This window comes from Scyliorhinus torazame, chromosome 18 (assembly GCF_047496885.1).
Source record: "Scyliorhinus torazame isolate Kashiwa2021f chromosome 18, sScyTor2.1, whole genome shotgun sequence".
In the NCBI taxonomy this organism is placed as follows: Eukaryota; Metazoa; Chordata; class Chondrichthyes; order Carcharhiniformes; family Scyliorhinidae; genus Scyliorhinus; species Scyliorhinus torazame.
In genome coordinates, this window is record NC_092724.1 from 19398470 (window position 1) to 19415764 (window position 17295).

General features: G+C 45.6%; 1 protein-coding gene across 1 annotated transcript in view; it reads right to left on the reverse strand.

Moving 5' to 3' along the window:
- mau2 (MAU2 sister chromatid cohesion factor) overlaps positions 1-17295 on the reverse strand; it is a 63813-nt gene that overhangs the window by 9917 nt on the left and 36601 nt on the right. Inside the window, exons 11-17 of the mRNA XM_072482315.1 lie at positions 14199-14276; positions 13046-13111; positions 11809-11892; positions 10545-10594; positions 7766-7843; positions 4907-5018; positions 2668-2758 (exon numbers count right to left, since the gene is read on the reverse strand). Of these exons, the coding sequence (XP_072338416.1) occupies positions 2668-2758; positions 4907-5018; positions 7766-7843; positions 10545-10594; positions 11809-11892; positions 13046-13111; positions 14199-14276 (559 nt within the window). The remainder of the gene's footprint in view (positions 1-2667; positions 2759-4906; positions 5019-7765; positions 7844-10544; positions 10595-11808; positions 11893-13045; positions 13112-14198; positions 14277-17295) is intronic.

The window sequence follows — 17295 nt, forward strand, 5'->3', positions numbered from 1 at the left end:
GACACATCACCGGGATGGGCGTGGCCAAGTTCAATCATTGGCGAACGAGGTGCTGCCACTCCTCAGTGCACTCATCAGAAGCTCAGCCCCACTGCAGGCGAATAGCAGAGCTCACCCGAAACAAAGAATATATGCACCGTAGCCGTTGGCACCTTCCCTGGAACACTGCCCCTCTCAGGGCAGAGGCCTCACCAGTCACAATCAGCTACCTCACTACGCAGGACCACAAGCTGCAAGCCCTGCTTGCCCATTGCACCCTTGCTTCTTTCCATCCTACCCCCCCCCTCAAGTTGTCACAACCTGTATGTTGCACCAAGGACCCACAGCATACTGCAGCTACTCTCCCAGCAGATACACACCTCCAAGCCTCACCCCCATCTGTAGGACCTGCCCACACGCAAGCATCTAAGCATGGAGTCGATTGAGGCACACCCGTGACCCTCTCCACCGATGTGCCACCTCGAAAGGATAACACAGTCGACGCCACTGGGGAGACAGGACAGGGGCCGCAGAAGCCACCGTGGCCACTGGCTGCGGCAGTTACTGGTACCCATGTTGCCATGGACGGGTGGTGAGGATACAGGCTCGCTGCATTACAGGCCCGGTGCCACTCACTGGTGGATGACCTGGCCACAGGCGTGGTCGCAGATGCATGGAGACTGGCGGCACAGGGCCGGCCCGTGGACAACCCTGCACAGGAGGAGCCTGCCCCAGAAGAACAAGGGCCAGCTATTGAGGCTGGTGAGGCGGCTGTCCAACAGGCTGAAAAGGAGGAGCCTCATCAGGCCACCATTGTACTGTCCGTCCGTACCTGTCATTTGAGAACCTGCTGCATCGTGTTTGCCGCCAAAGACTCAGGCTAACCAGGGAGACTGTGTGCCATCTGTGTCAGATGATGGCGCACCTTGAATTCTGGGTCATGGAGGAGGACACTCTCCCGGTAGCCATCAAGGTGATGGTCACCTTGAGCCTTTGGGTCTTTCCAGGCACCGAGCGGGGACCTGTCTGGCATAACTCAAGACGCCTATTCACAGGCACATTGCAGGGACCCGTCTGGTATATCTCAGACATCCGTTCACAGGAGCATCTGTGATGGCACAAATGCCCTATTTTCCTGGGCAATGGACGATATCACCTTCAGTTTGGACCAAGCCCATCAGGATGCCCAGGCAGCGGGATTCGGCACCTTCGCTGGCGGTCCAGAGGGTGCTAGGCGGGACACATGTTCCCCTACGAGCACTGGCTCATTGTAGGGTGCCCTTCTTAAATAGGAAGGGGTTCCACATCCCTGAACGTGTATTTTCCAAATAATAAGTGACCTCCCTATACTTCCTATCAAAATATACGCAATCATAAATATCTATTTAGCTTTCTAACACTCCTGTGAAGTGCCTCTGAACATTTTGCATCAAAGATGTTTACATTTCCTCATGGTTTTGAATCTGTGCAGTCAACACTTGCACATCATCATTGGTATACACTAGTGGGTGGCACTGCTGTGAACTGTAGCTGATTACTGACGCCCGGGGGCAGGCAGGGGTACTGCAGCAGCTTTTAACATTCAAATTTGCACGGGGCTGCAATCTTCAGTCAATTCCAGCACACCTGTGACCATACAGTGAGAATAAACAGGCTATTTGGCTTCGGGGGCATCACAGCCCAGCATACGCCTGCATTCACTTGATAGCCACACACAGACACACGTTCCATACTATAGCTTTCCCACTAGGCTATTTGAGTTTTGTGTGGAGTAAATTTCTTTAGAGAGAAAAAAATACCTCCGTTACAAAGAAACGTGTGTTTTGCAATCACTGTAAACACTACCCTGTTACTTATTGACTTCTCGGGGGATTGCCACAAACTGGGTAACAATCCTTTTGCCCCGGAGCACCAGGCAGAAAAGGCTACGGCCTCTGCCATCAGTGAACTGAAAACTAAACAAAAACTAAAGTTAGTGTGCAATTCACTTTCTAGAAAATTCCCTGGTTGGATGAGTAAATAACGGGATGCAGAATGAAACGGGGCAGCACGGTGGCACAGTGGTTAGCATTGCTGCATCACAGCGCCGGCAACCGAGATTAAAGTCTAACCTCGGGTAACTACCGCGTGGAGTTTGCACATTCGCCCAGTGTCTGTGTGGGTTTCCTCCGGGTGCTCCGGTTTCCTCCCACAGTCCAAAGATGTGCAGGTTAGATGAATTGGTCATGATAAATTGTTCCTTAGTGTCTGACTGTTAGGTGGGATTATGGGGATACAGTGATGGGGCAGGGGAGTGCGTGGATGCTCTTTCAGACGGTCGGCGCAGGCTCGATGGACCGAATGGCCTTCTTCTGCACTGTAGGGATTCTATGATAACATTACAAACGACAGCATGAAATTGTACAGCAGGCGCTGCAGCAAATACAACATAAAATCCTCTGATGTGCTCCACTGTGGTCTAATTTTAACAATCTATAATGCAACACACATAGCAACCAAGAAAAACACAAAAGGAAGGAGACAAAGTACCAGGAAAGGAAATAAAATCTGATAAGAATTCATCTACCAACTCTGACTGTTTATTTATTCGACTTGCTGACTGCATTGTATCCTATAAATCCCACTCCTGCCGCATGCGGTCTCTATCCATCACCACCACCCCATAAGCTGGCCTTTCCTACCACTTACCACGTAGCAACGCTGAAGACCACAGCTGGACTGACATGTCTGGGATCTTGCTGGCTAGCTGCATGGCTGGTACCACCATGTTATTACTCTCCTGCAAAATGGAAGAGAAGAAAGTAAATTTGCAAAATTCAATGATCCCTCTTAACATTGTCGGTTTGACCAACGTGCCACGGCTGTAATACAATAGATTATGACACACCCAGGTTTTGCAATCTCTGTCCCTGCAGAATATCAGCTGTTCCTAAGTCAAAGTAGGCGTCTACTCGGTCACACATTTCTGCCATAGGTCTTCATGTGACTAACATTGGCCATGGACCGTTGGCCATTTAAGAGTTAAACCAACAGGACCTGGCAGGAATGACAGTTTCAGCCATCCTGACAGAGTACCCAGTCTATCGTACTCAATCCATAAAAGTTAATATTGCAGGAATTTTGCCAAAACGATTTTGGAGCAGGCTCTAAGGAGGAAACATTTTGTTCAATGGCCCACCCAATAATGTGAAGGGTGCAGTGGAGGCATTGCTGATGGAATTTCTCTAATGCTCTTACATAACACTGGTACATAGTCTGAGTCTCACTACAGTACAAGAAATGTGGTGACGACAACCACACCATACACTAGGACTTTTGCGGAAGCCTTTGTTGTCAAATATTTGCTGCTGTGGCTTGTAGAAGGCTCAGCTGACCTCTATTCTAGTAGAGTTTTTGAAGAATATCAGAGTTTTTGAAGAATAGAAAACTTGCATTTCTAAAGGATCTTTCCCAATTTTAGGACATCCCAAGCTCTTTAGAGCCAATGATGCACTTTTAGTGTTTATTAACTGTTTTCTTTTAATAAACGTTTTGAGGTATTTCTTTGGCATTATAACAGCAACAATATACATAACAAGAAAAATATAAACATAGTGCAAATTCCACCTCCCTCTCCCACAGGCCCTGCCATTACTTACCCCCCTAACCTAACCCCCTCGCCCCCCCATTCTGCTGACGATTAATTCTCTGTGAGGAAGTCGACGAATGGTTGCCACCTCCGGGCGAATCCCAACAGAGATATTAACTGTGTTAATGTGGGAAATACAGCAACCAATGAGCACACAGTAAAGGCCAATAAACAGCAATGTGATGAATAGATAATCAGTTTTTATGATGCTGATTGAGGGATCAAATATTTCCCAGGACACCAGGGAACCTACTCTTCTTTGAAATAGTGCCATATGATCAACTTCAGCTCGAGGTGGTCGGCGGGGGCTCGGTTTAAAGTCTCACCTGAAAGCCACTACTCCGACCATGCTGCACTCCTTCAGTCCTGCACTGAGTGTCAGCCTGGATCACGTGCCCAAGTTTTCCGTTGAGCAGAGAAGGCTGAGGGGGAGACCCGAGCGAGGTATACATAATTATGAGGGACATAGATAAGGTTGATAGGGAGAAACATTTCCCCTTAGGTGAGGGATCAATAACCATGGGGGCATAGATTTAGTGCCAGGGGCAGGAGATTTAGAGGGGATTTGATGAAATATCTTATCACCCAGAGGGTGGTTGGAATCTGGAACGAACTCTGCCTGAAAAGGGAAATTTAGATCAGCATTTTAAATGCCAGAGCAGACAAGGCTACAGACCAAATCCTGGAAAATGGGATTAGAATAGGTAGGTGCTGGATGGACGACACAGACACGCTGGGCCAAAGGGCCTCTTTCTGTGCTGTAAAACTCCCAAGCACTCATGAAGTGGGACTTGAATCCACAACCTTCTGATTCAGAGACAAGAAAGTACCACCCACTGAGCAAGGAATTGAGAAAAGGGAAGGTGCTAGCATGGCAGTGGTGTTTTGGGGTGTGTGTGTGTGTGCGTGGGGGAGGGGGGGGGGGGAGGAAGGAAGAGGGGGAGGTCGAGAACAGAGCTAGAACATGGGTGAGACACTTTGTATTATAGCAGGCTTTGGCTGCGCAGTCCTGGGGCGACTTTGGCAATAAACAGCATCCACCTGCGCTGTAGGTATAAGGGTAGAATTTACCAGGACTTAAGCTCAGACTACTGCATGACGTGGCTTGGTGCAGAGCCGTACATGGAAGAAGGTCTCCTATCTGGACAGTGTCTATTGGTCTAAGCCGATGTGATGTGACAACGAAGAAGTACGACAGCCCCCTCGCCCTACTTCAATATCAAATAGACATACAAATTTTGCAACATATCCATTAAACCCCGCAGCATGACATTCCTGGAATAGGAGAACTCAACTCACTCTGTGGTTTCCTAGAGCATAGAATATGTGACCCAGTAACACCAAGGAACAGGCTGTTAATCGATTTAAATCCTCCGCATTCGACATTTTCAGCGTCTCTCGTAGAAATCGCCTACAAAGCAAAAAACACTGTCAGTCGACATTTGGAGAAGTGGTCTATTGTGGCAAAACCTGGAGGTAACAGAGGCGCCTTCCCTAAGACCAAGTATATTGGCTGGCACCATTTGACGTCCAAAACCATCTCTCTGTTCCTCCTACTTTGTGGGAGTCTAGGAACACAACAACTAAGAATAGTCCATTGGGCTCCTACAGCCTGTTTTGCATTGGATAAGATTACAGCTGAAAGACTCAATCCCAAAGCACATGTATCTTGTGAACTTCAATGATAACATAAATCACTTGAATTAATCATTGTACCCCAGTTTGTCCATTGAGGCATACACACAAATACTTTTTAAAAAATTAAAAATAAAATTCTACTGGCAAGTTTATATACGATTAATCTGCCCATGGTGTTTCACAAGATGGCCTGATGAATATAAAGCTGCTTTTCAACAGGGATGCAGTTGGTCGCCAGAGCCTGTAACTGGAGAGGAGATGCAAAACCATGTGAAAAACAAACTTTTGTTCGTTTGTCAAGTGGCAACTGTGAGTGTAGGTAACAGGGGATAACCAGAGACTGCGAAATCAAACTCCAAAAGAAAGGCAACATTTCTGGAATTTGAATTAGGCAGTACAAACCTTTAAAAGATACTTCAAAAACAAGCATCAATGAGTACGAGACCGTGAAATTACATATTAACATGGGGTTTGTGTGGGCGAATAAGACCCCGAGGGTAAGGAGAGGGTTCCTGGAACGCAGTCGGGACCGAGGAGGGTTGGCACTGCCAAATCTAGGGAGCTACTACTGGGCAGCAAATGTGGCGATGATTCGCAAGTGGGTTATGGAGGGAGAGGGGGCGGCATGGAAGAGGATGGAGATGGCGTCCTGTAAAGGAACGAGCCTGGGGGCGTTGGTGACGGCACCGCTGCCGCTCTCGCCGACAAAGTATACCACGAGCTCAGTGGTGGCGGCAACGTTAAGGATCTGGGGCCAGTGGAGACGGCACCGGGGCGCAGTGGGAGCATCGGTATGGTCCCCGATCAGAGGTAACCACCGGTTTGTTCCGGGGAAGATGGACGGGGGGTTCCAGAGCTGGCATCGGGCAGGGATTAGAAGAATGGGGGACCTGTTCATTGACGGGACGTTTGCGAGCTTAGGGGCACTGGAGGAGAAGTTTGAGTTACCCCTGGGAAATGCCTTTAGATATATGCAGGTGAGGGCTTTTGTGAGGAGACAGGTGAGGGAATTCCCGTTGCTCCCGGCACAAGAAATTCAAGACAGGGTGATCTCGGGTGCATGGGTCGGGGAGGGCAAGGTGTCGGCAATACACCAGGAGATGAAAGATGAGGGGGAAGTGCTGGTAGAAGAGTTGAAGGGTAAATGGGAGGAGGAGCTGGGAGAGGAGATCGAGGAAGGTCTGTGGGCTGATGCCCTGGGTAGGGTTAATTTCTCCTCGTGTGCCAGGCTCAGTCTGATACAATTTAAGGTGGTTCACAGAGCTCACTTGACGGGGGCGAGGTTGAGCAGGTTCTTTGGGGTAGAGGACAGATGTGGAAGGTGCTCAGGGAGCCCGGCGAACCATGTCCATATGTTTTGGTCATGCCCGGCACTGGAGGGGTTCTGGAGAGGAGTGGCGGGAGCAATATCTCAGGTGGTGAAAGTCAGGGTCAAGCCAAGCTGGGGGCTAGCAATATGTGGAGTAGTGGACGAGCCGGGAGTGCAGGAGGCGAAAGAGGCCGGTATTCTGGCCTTTGCATCCCTAGTAGCCCGGCGAAGGATCTTGCTAATGTGGAAGGAGGCGAAGCCCCCCAGCCTGGAGGCCTGGATAAACGATATGGCTGGGTTCATAAAGTTGGAGAGGATTAAGTTTGCCTTGAGAGGGTCCGCGCAGGGGTTCTACAGGCGGTGGCAACCGTTCCTAGACTACCTCGCAGAGCGTTAGAGGAAGGTCGGTCAGCAGCAGCAGCAACCTGGGGGGCGGGGGGGGGAGAGGGGACGGAGCTGCCTGGGGGGGTGGATGAGAAGAGATAACATGAAGAGTCGGGGAAACTGGCACGTACGGGAGAGAGCCAGTGTACAAAGCTTTGTAAATATACTATTTTGCCATGTATATATCTTGCTCTGCGCGATTTCTCGTTTCTTTTTTTTTGTTACGGGGGGGGGGGGGGGGGGGGGGGGGAATTGTGTTGAAAACTTTAATAAATATATTTTTTTTTTTAAAAAGAAGAAATTACATACTAACTGAGTCGCTAGGTTTCTTCCCATAAGGGAGTAGGAATCACTGCACTGCTTCCAGAAATTTGGGGGGGTGGGGGGCAAGGCACTGCACGGCAGTGTAGTGGTTAGCGCTGCTGCCTCACAGTGTCAGGGACCCGAGTTCAAATACGGCCTGGGTGGCTGTCTGTGTGGAGGTTGCACTTTCTCCCCGTGTCTGAGTTTCCTCCGGGTGCTGCAGTTTCCTCTCACAGTCCCAAAGATATCCAGGTTAGGTGGACTGGCCATGCTAAATTGCCCCTTAGTGTCCATGAATGTGTCGGTTAGGTTAAGGGATTATTGGGATAGGGTAGGGCAGTGGGCTTGGGTGGAGTGTTCTTTCAGGGGGTGGGTGCATACTCCAATGGCCTCTTTCTGCACTGTCAGGTTTCTTTTCCAAAAGTATTTCTGTGGAACAATGGAAGTAGCCTCTATATTCGTGGCGAAGTCCCCCTCACCAACCAAAGTGGTTAAGCTGCAGCTGTGGAAAGCCAAACACTCACTTTGCTTCATTGTACCTTCCCTGAAAGAAGGACAGGAGGCCCCGGATGTAGAATGCAGCTGCTCGGAGACAGTGAGAACTGGAAAACAGAAGTTGGACACAGGACGTTACTTCAGACGCAAACACAATGTATGAAGAACAGAAAAATAAAAACAGGCAAAAGATATTCTCCGCCCCCTTCCGCGAGAAACACATGCAGACAGAAGTGGCGCTTTTGAAACACACTGATTCAGGAAAAACAGTTTCCGATTACAAAGCACACTCTTGAATTACATTCACAAAATACAGAGACACTACTTATTCGAGACCAACTGACCTCGGCATCTCCATGGAGACAATGGGAGCCCTGCAATAGTGCCAGACCACAGGAAATCATGTGTGCACATCAGCAGGAGATTGTGTGGTGAGATCTGGTATGCAGTCCAAGAACCTTGAACTGGCAGGTGTCAGCTGGCTCACTGTCAGTTGCTCTGCCCACACACAGACACACACAGATATGAAACGTGAATGTAGTCAACCAGCAAGGAATGGTGCAAGTGGGCCACACAGATCACTCTGCAATGGCCTAAAGCTGGAAAGTGTGCACGTGAGAGAATGGGTTGTTGCTCTAGTGCCTTCCCACAGCCTGGAAGTTGGTTGACACTCACTAACTAGCATCTCCGTCTCTCCACACTCCTCGAGGAGAAGAACTGGAGATTGTGTGGAACTGGACGTTAGAACTGTAGCAACAAGAGTCAGCCCCTTCAACAAACTAGGGGGAAAAAATAGCACACGGCAGATTGTATCACAAGTGGAAATTGACTTGACAGTCTGCAGGTTCGGGGAGGGCAAGGTGTCGGCATTTTATTTGGAGTGGGGGCTGCAGAGTGGAATAATTTATGGGTTATTACCTGAGCCATGTGCAAAGTGCCAGAGGGCGAATAAGAGTAGAGAAATGAATGCATGGCTTAGAGACAGATGTGGGAGAAATGTGTTCTGGTTTGTGGCACCGGTATTGGGGAAAGTGGGATCTGTACCATTGGAACAGTCTCCAACGTAACTATGCTGGGGCTGGTGTTCAAATAAGCTGCATAACTAGAGAAGTAGAGAAGGTTTCAAACTAATTAGCGAGAGCAGGGGATCAAATCTGAGAATGTGTGGCACACCAAAGAGTAGAGACAAGGCAAGAGAAATATGGGAAATGATAAAACAAAATGTGACACAGAGATAGAGTGTACAAATCTAAGAATAAAACAGCAGTCAAGGCTGGACGTTACAAAAATAATAAAGGGACAAAACTAAAGGCTCTGTATCTGAATACATGTAGTGTTCAAAACAAAGCAGATGAACTGATAGTGCAAATACAAATAGATAGGGAGATAGCTACAAGATGACATAGATTGGGACCTGAATATTAAAGGGTACATGACTTTTAGGAAGGACAGGAAGCTAGGAAACGGTGGAGGGGTGACTCAACAAAGTAATTATGGTATTAAGTGCATTAGAGAGGAATGACCCAAGTTCTGGAAGCCAGAATGTAGAAGCGATGTGGGTTGAGAAAAGAAATGATAAAGGCAAGAGGTCACCTGTGGGAGTGGTGTACAGACAGACAAAGATGGGAAAAGGCAGCCTCAATGAGGAGTCCTTTGAAAGTTTGGGATAGTTTCATAGAACAGCACATTCTGGAGCCAACTAGAGAGCAGGCTACACGAGACCTGGTATTGTGCAACGAGATAGGATTAATCGACAGTCTCATGGTGAAGGGTCCCCGGAGTAGCAGTGATCATAATGATTAAATTTTACATTCAGTTTGAGGGAGAAGGGTGCGTCTAAGACTCGTCTTTTAAACTTAAATAAAGGCAATTATGTGGGAATGAAAGCAGAACTAGCTAGAATGGACTGAAAAATGAGGTTAAGGGATAGGCCAATGGAAATGCAGTGGCAAACATTTAAAGGGATATTTCAGAATACATTCCAGTGTGAAACAAAGATTCCAAGGAGAGGACCCGCAGTCTGTGGGAAACTAAAACAAAATCAGATAGTATCAAAATTAAGAACCAGTATATACTTGCGCAAAGATGGGCAGCAGGTCAGAAGATTGGACAGAATTTAAAGACTTTGGATGCTGCGGGGTCAAATTAAACTTTCAGGAATGAGATGTATTTTTCTCAGGCAAGAGTAAAGGGGTGTAAAGCAAAAGGTGGGAAAATGGAATTGAGATTCAGATCAGAAACAATTTAAATTAATGGAGGAATGGGTTTGAGAGTTGAACGGCTTATTCCTGTTTCTCTATTTCTGGTTTTGGGTCCCTTTGGCCCCAATGGTCCCTTTGGCCCCCCCGAACTTGAAAAAAAAAGGCTGCGACCATATATAAAAAATAAAAAATGGGCCGCACTGCGCATGTGTACCCGATCATCGGTGCGCATGCGCAGTGCGGCCGAATTTTTAAAATCTGTTCCTGACCATTCTGAAGGCCGCTCGCAGCCGGCATTATTAAAAGCCAGCTGCTGCGGCTATTGCTGTGGATTTGCACGATCTGGAGCGCCGTCACCCTCCCGACATCCGCCCGCAACCCACCCACGGGTCGCGCCCCTGAGTTTGACAATGCCTGCTCTACACTATCCCAATAAGCATTATTACCAGGTCAAATACACCAGTCGATGGCAGAGCCAAGAGGCCTCAATACAACTGCAACTTCAATCTCAGAACAGCACCCTTGGTTACACCAAATGTGCCTTCCCTTGTATAATCGATTTACATACACTGTGTAACAGTACCAGGAGCAATTACTGGTTTCTTACCTTACTGGGAAGTTGTGATCTGGGTTTATTCTTTCCAGTAGATTGTATAACTATAACAAACAGGAAAACGTTTTGTGAGCCGTGTAATTACCCTGAGGTACAGCAACAACACAATGCTTCTCACCCAAACTTGTAAAGGGAAATGGGGAGGTAGTTTGGGCAGTTCAATATCAAATAGCTCAATTCTGCAGGTACAGGTACCAACACACATTATACAGAAGTATCACAACCAGATTTCTGGAGCGATGGTGTATTTATACAGTGCATCATCACATCCCTCAAAAATCTACACGTAAAATCACTTTCGATGGGCAGGGATTTAAACCGTAACCATCTGCACGAACAACGATACACATATAACCATGAAATAAATGATCAGATTAATTAGTTTCTGCAATTAATTACTAGCATGTTATTTCTGCTATATATTGAAAAATAAATATGTCCTCAACACTGCTTTCCTTTTGGTTATTTGCTATTGTCTTTTGAGGGTTAAGAAAGAAGTTCTCCAGAAGGCTTTCAGTAATGGAAGCAATTCCCTGAAATTTCTTAACTCTGGAGCGGTGAAGGTGGGTCCTTGCATTGGATGAGAAACCCAAAATCATATCACTATTAGTGGCGGCCTTCATGGAAACATGTCATCAATTGCAGATAGTCTCCAGACACCTAAATTATCGGCTACAAATAAATAGAGCAACAATTTCTGGTGCAACTTCAGTGGATTACTTCATTCCAACCCCATATTCCACATACATGCCTGGGGTTCCATTCAATAACTTGGTAGAGACATTGTCATGATGGGTACATCCTATTTAAAATGCTTTGTCAAAAAAACAAAACAGGACCATCCCTTCTCATCATCTCTGATGAAAGATCCACGGATCTGAAACATGAGCTTGGTTTCCCTTGCCACAGATGTTGCCACACACAGTCTTTCTAACATTTTCTATTTTTATTTTAGATTTCCAACATCTGCTGCATTTTGCTTTCCTAGATCCCTCTCCCAGCTGACGGTCTTTCCTGCACCCCGTACACCCCTGAATCCTGATGCTACAACAAATGTCAAGATTCATATCAAGGGCAACTATCAACAAGGCTGCACAAAACCATGGAAAAAATGTGTATTTCAATTTGTTATGAAATTAGCTCTCTCTGCCTGGCTGCTTTGTCCTAGAGTTCTCTGCAGGAGACACTAAATTAAGTTAGATATCTTAAATGCACACACGGTGAGCTTTTGTTAAGCGACATGCATCAACCCTCTTACCTCCTGGTGTCTGTTGCCCTCCCTAATGTAGACGCTGGCTAGGTTTGTGACTATAAACGCCCATAGCTCCTGATGTGTAGTCAACTGAAATGAGAACACAAATTTAAAAGTACTTGAATATAATATATATAACGCACACACACATACAATGCTGGTTTTACAGACAGGCTTGCCTGTTTGGGATGAGTGTTATTTTAGTACGGTTTGATAACCAGCTGCTTAAAGGCACACAAAAGTAATGTGAGTGAATATTCACTCTCTTGTGTGGGCGGCATGTTGGCACAGTGATTAGCACTGTTGCCGCATGGCGCCGAGGATACGGGTTCGATCCCGGCCCCGAGTCACGGTCCGTGTGGATTTTGCACGTTGTCCCCGTGTCTGCGTGGGTTTCACCCCCTCAACCAAAAGATGTGCAGGTAGGTAGATTGTCCACGCTAAAATTGCTGCCTAAATGAAAAAAAAAATGAATTGGGTACTTTAAATTTAAAAAAAAAAAATTCGAAAGTCCTGCAATATTTTAGAGTTGACAAATGTTCATTACTTTAGATTGTCGTGCTGCATTAAACATACACAGTGGAGGTAAATTCCAGTCATCTGACTCTTAACCTGAACCTTCTGATAGCAAGAACGGCAAGTTTTACCATTTGTTTTGGATGCATTGTTTGTCGTTGGCAGCACTGTGGAATTTGTACCATAATTCAAAAAGGGCATATTCCCAAGGACTGGCAGCCGAGACATTGAGCAGCATTTAAACTACTGCATACGTGAGCAACACACAATACCGGTTTTAAGGATAATCCTTTTTTACGGAATTAACTCAGCCCCAAACCATTTCGTAAAAACGGGATTTACCTGTGTTACGCATATTATTTATGGAGCACGTTAACATTAAAGCTGTAGCCAATTCACGTAACAAGCTATCACTAACGGCACATCTATCCAGATCACCTGTTTATTGATGCAAGTTGAAGGACAAATATTGGCCAAGATACCGGGGAAGAATTCCCTGCATCATCTTTGAGACTAATGCAATGAGATCTTTTATGTGCAGCTGACAGGGAAGATTTTCCTGTGGTTTAACGTCTCATCCAAACAGCGGCACTTCTAGCAATACAGTGCGCCCTTAGTTCTGAACTGGGAGTGTCTGCCTTAATTTGGTGTTCGTGTTTCTGGAGTGAGGCTTGATGCCACGACATTCTATTACAGTTTGTTACAGGAAATATGCAAAACCTCCTACCCTAAGTGCGGTTGTGAATTGTGCCTCTGCATTGTCCATGCAGTTTACAGAGATGCAATACAGACCCTGCGGGAGGAGAATGAACAGTTAACACAAGAATCACAGGAGGAATTGTTTGCTAGCAAACATGTTTAACCTGTATAAATGCCTGCACGCGTCATGTCTTCCTAGGGAAAGGAAAGGAAGAAACAACAACACAATTATATTGCGACTGAATGCATCCCCATGACGACTGAAAGAGCAACAGAAGCATTGCCTTTTAATCCTTGAAAATGTAAATTGCAGAGAGAGTGCACCAGCTCCATTTCATCCCTTTCTCTGTTCACTGGATGAACAGGATGCACCTGCAAGTAATGTGGGCAAGTGCTTTACAAAGCAGAGCTCAGTGGTTCTGGGGGTATGCCAATACTTTGAACTTCCAGAAGACCGCCCACAGCCTTAACAGACTAGACACCATCCCTATCCTTCTTCTTGCCTTTAATCGTGCCGGCTTGACTGTTTCTTCCCGGGTCATCTTGTGACGACATCATCCCGGAGAACTTTGCAAAGGCAGGCCAAAATTCAACACCATCAACTGCTCGATCCTGTGGGATATTTCCTTCTTCTTGCATAACAATTGCCCGCTACCAGATGCATCAGATAGAGCAGAACCCTCTGGCTGAGAGTTGCCAGAATTCCCCAACTGACTAGATTTGGGGATCAAAAGCAGAATAAGATTTCACTTCCAATCCCCTACAAAGCAGATCAGCAACTCGCCAGAGCACTGACCCGTTCACCGAACTATCAGTTTTAAATGCACACAGTCAGCTGAACAAACCAACATACAACGGAGATGCACAAACCAGAAGATTCTGGGTTTCACTCTGGGTTGGTTCTGAATTGGCCAATTTCAAGTGGAACATAAAAGTTGGCCCATGGATTAGAGAGGAATGAAAGACTGCTCATGGTCGCAATCTGGTTATTCCAACCTAGAAAGATGTGTATATCACGAGAGTGGCCAAATCTGCCAGCACTGAACATATACCTGTGGATTGACATCCCCAGCACGAACAATGCCAGGGCAGGGAAAAAGGGCGCAGCGGAAAGGAGATCAAAACTGTTACATAAAAGAACCGGACCGAGTAACTATTAATTGTTCTGTTTTATTACTCACCAGTAACGTGTGAAGCTGGGCAGCGTGGTTAGAAAACAATCTGGGAGACTGCTGACACAGCTGACAGACCTGAGAAATCTGACAAATAAAAAACGGAAGCGAAACTAAGTGAAATTGTTGAGAATCTTCATTCAGGTAAACACCATTAAAATGAGCTGAAGATCAGCTGCTTGGGTATTGGAGAATTTACAGCATTAGAAACGGTCTATTCTGCCCAAATGTTCCATGCTTCACAGCTTTCTCCCACTCTACTTCATCTCATCCTTTCTACATATCCTTTAATTTCTTTCTCCTTTATGTTTATTTAACCTCCCCTTAAATGTATCTACACTAATCTTTTCAGCTATTCCATGTGGCATCATGTTCCAAACTTTATCCACTGTCTTGATCTGAATGTTCTCCCAGTGTCTGCGTGGGTTTCCTCCAGGTGCTCCAGTTTCCTCCCACAGTCCAAAGATATGCAGGTTAGGTGGATTGGTCATGTTAAGTTACCCCTTAGTGTAGAAAAGGTTAGGTACTGGGTTATGGGGATAGGTAGGGGCTCTTTAGAGGGTTGGTGCACACTTGGTGGGCTGAATGGCCTCCTTCCGCACTGGAGTGATTCTATGATAGAGGTATCACCTGTTTAAGCCCACCAGAGTTGATGGGGTAGATAGCGTTGGTGAGGAGTCCAGAACAAAGGGATATAACTTTAGGTAATGTTAGGAAGCACTTCTTCACAGAAAGGATAATAATAGTCTTGAATTCCCTCCCCAGAAAGCATGGGCGTGGGTAATACAGAACCAAGGGAAGGGAAGTTTAGTTTAAGTATAATGTATTTTAATGTTAACACGTGGAGCTTGTTTCTACTTTAAGGGAATGATTTAGTCATTAATTGCTTTAATTTTTAAAAATAAATTTAGAGTACCCAATTATTTATTTATTTTTTCCAATGAAGGAGCAATTTACAACGTGGCCAATTCACCTAACCTGCACATCTTTGGGTTCTGGGGGCGAAACCCACGCAGACATGGGGAGAATGTGCAAACTCCACACGGACAGTGATCCAGGACCAGGATTCAAACCCAGGTCCTCAGCGCCGCAGTTCCAGTGCTAACCACTGCACCACATGCCACCCATTAATTGCTTTAATAACAAGGTGGAAACATACAGGGTTTCACTCAAAAAGAAATGATAATTTTCATCTGTACGTCTATTGTATATTTGTACCGATAACGTATACATATTTGAATTCTAAATATACACTGCCTTGTGAAATAAACCAGAGGTTTCAATAATCTGTATGCTATAATTTTGAAACAGCTACACAAGCCATTCAAAGATTCTTTCACTTCAAGTTTCTCCTGATTTCCCTTTTGGTTTTATTACTGACTAACTTACTGACAGCTCCTACAAATGAAAACATCTTCACTGCTTCTATCCAATCGAAACCCTTCAGAGGTCTTTACGATTACATCAGGTCACTTCTCAGCCTTCACAATTCTAGAGCAAAGAAACCAACCTGTTGAGCCTTTCTGCCAAGACTGGTGGCCACAGTAAAATTAAGATTACACTCAAAAGCATCTTCCTCAGAGGGTTTCCCTTCCTCCACCAAATGTTAAAACCAACAAAGGAAATCTTGACCAAATCAGGGCGAAATTGGAAACATAAGGAGCAGCTCATGAAGCAAGGTAAGTGAGACAGTACATCATCGGACCTGTCACAGACCACCGCTTTCAAACCATTTTGGCGTCTCTTCAGGATACCAAGAAATTGCCCACTTCTCTGCGGGCTCACTTAGCAAGAGGCGTCCTGAACCTGTCCCATGCTGCCAAAGGTTTATTCATACAGTTGAATGACAAGAACCTGGCAATGTCAGTCAATAGGACTAATTTGCACAGTTTGATCGACAAGAGGCCACAATTGTTAGCCTCTTAACGCAATTTCAAGTAACAAAATCTTTTAATGGCCTGTGTAACCATTTCAAAATTGTAACATACTGATTATCGAAACTTTTTTTCTCCCCACTATAGGACAGCGTATATTCAGAGTTTAAATATGTATCAGTAAAAATATACACCAGAAGTCAATATGTTTCCACCCTTGTAATTAAAGCAATTAATTAATAAACAATTTCCTTCAGGCTCCAAGTTTCAACATTTACATCATACTTAACAAACTAAACTTCCATTGTCTAACAAAAAAGTGTTTTCTGGGAGAGAGGTTTCAAGATGATCATTTTCTTTTCTGTGAAGAAGTGCTTCCTGATATCACCTACGGGTATATCTCCTTGTTCTCGACTCCCCACCTACACCATCGGTCCTATCAACTTCTTTAGTGGTCTTAAACACCTAAATAAATCACCCCTTAATCTTCGAGACTCAAGGAAATCATCAGCCTCGTCAATTCAACCTGTCCTCATTTAAATGGTCTTGTTTGGTGTGTGCCTCACCTGTCAAAAAAGGTCATCAGCTGTCATTAGAAACAGATGAGAAAGTTGAACTTTGTGGTGATGTGTTGCTACAGACAGCGAGAGGGCACATATTCTTGACTCTAATTACCTTGTGGCAAGTTACAAACTCAACTCTACCACTGTGCATTATTGCTAAATGCAGGCTGGGCACTGCTCCACAGGGAGTGGGTGAATTCAAATGTTCACCGTAGCTTCTGAGCAAGTGCTTGCTTACAATTGTCTGCTTACAGAGCAACTCTTAGGGAGCTGGCACTTTCGCTGGATTGAAATTATGTGCTGCAGGAAAATTTCAAAGTTAGCAGGGAGAGAATAAACTTTTAAAATGTGTTTGAAGAAACGAGATCGGGCGAACAACAAAATGAGGAAGAGAGGTGACATGGCCTCGTGCACACCCAGATTTAAATCTTTCCACCACTGGCAGATGTGCCTTCTGTTGCTTCAGCCCTAAGCTCTGGAATTCCCTCCCTAAAACTCTCGCCTTTAAGTCAATCCTTAAAACCTACCTTTCTGCCCAAGCTTTTGACCATTTCTCCCAATATGCCCAGTGGCATGACACCAAATTCTGTTGAGAATCCCTGGCGCCAAATTCTGCTTAAAATCCCTCCTGTAAAGTGCCTCAGGACATCTTAGTGCATTAAAGGCATG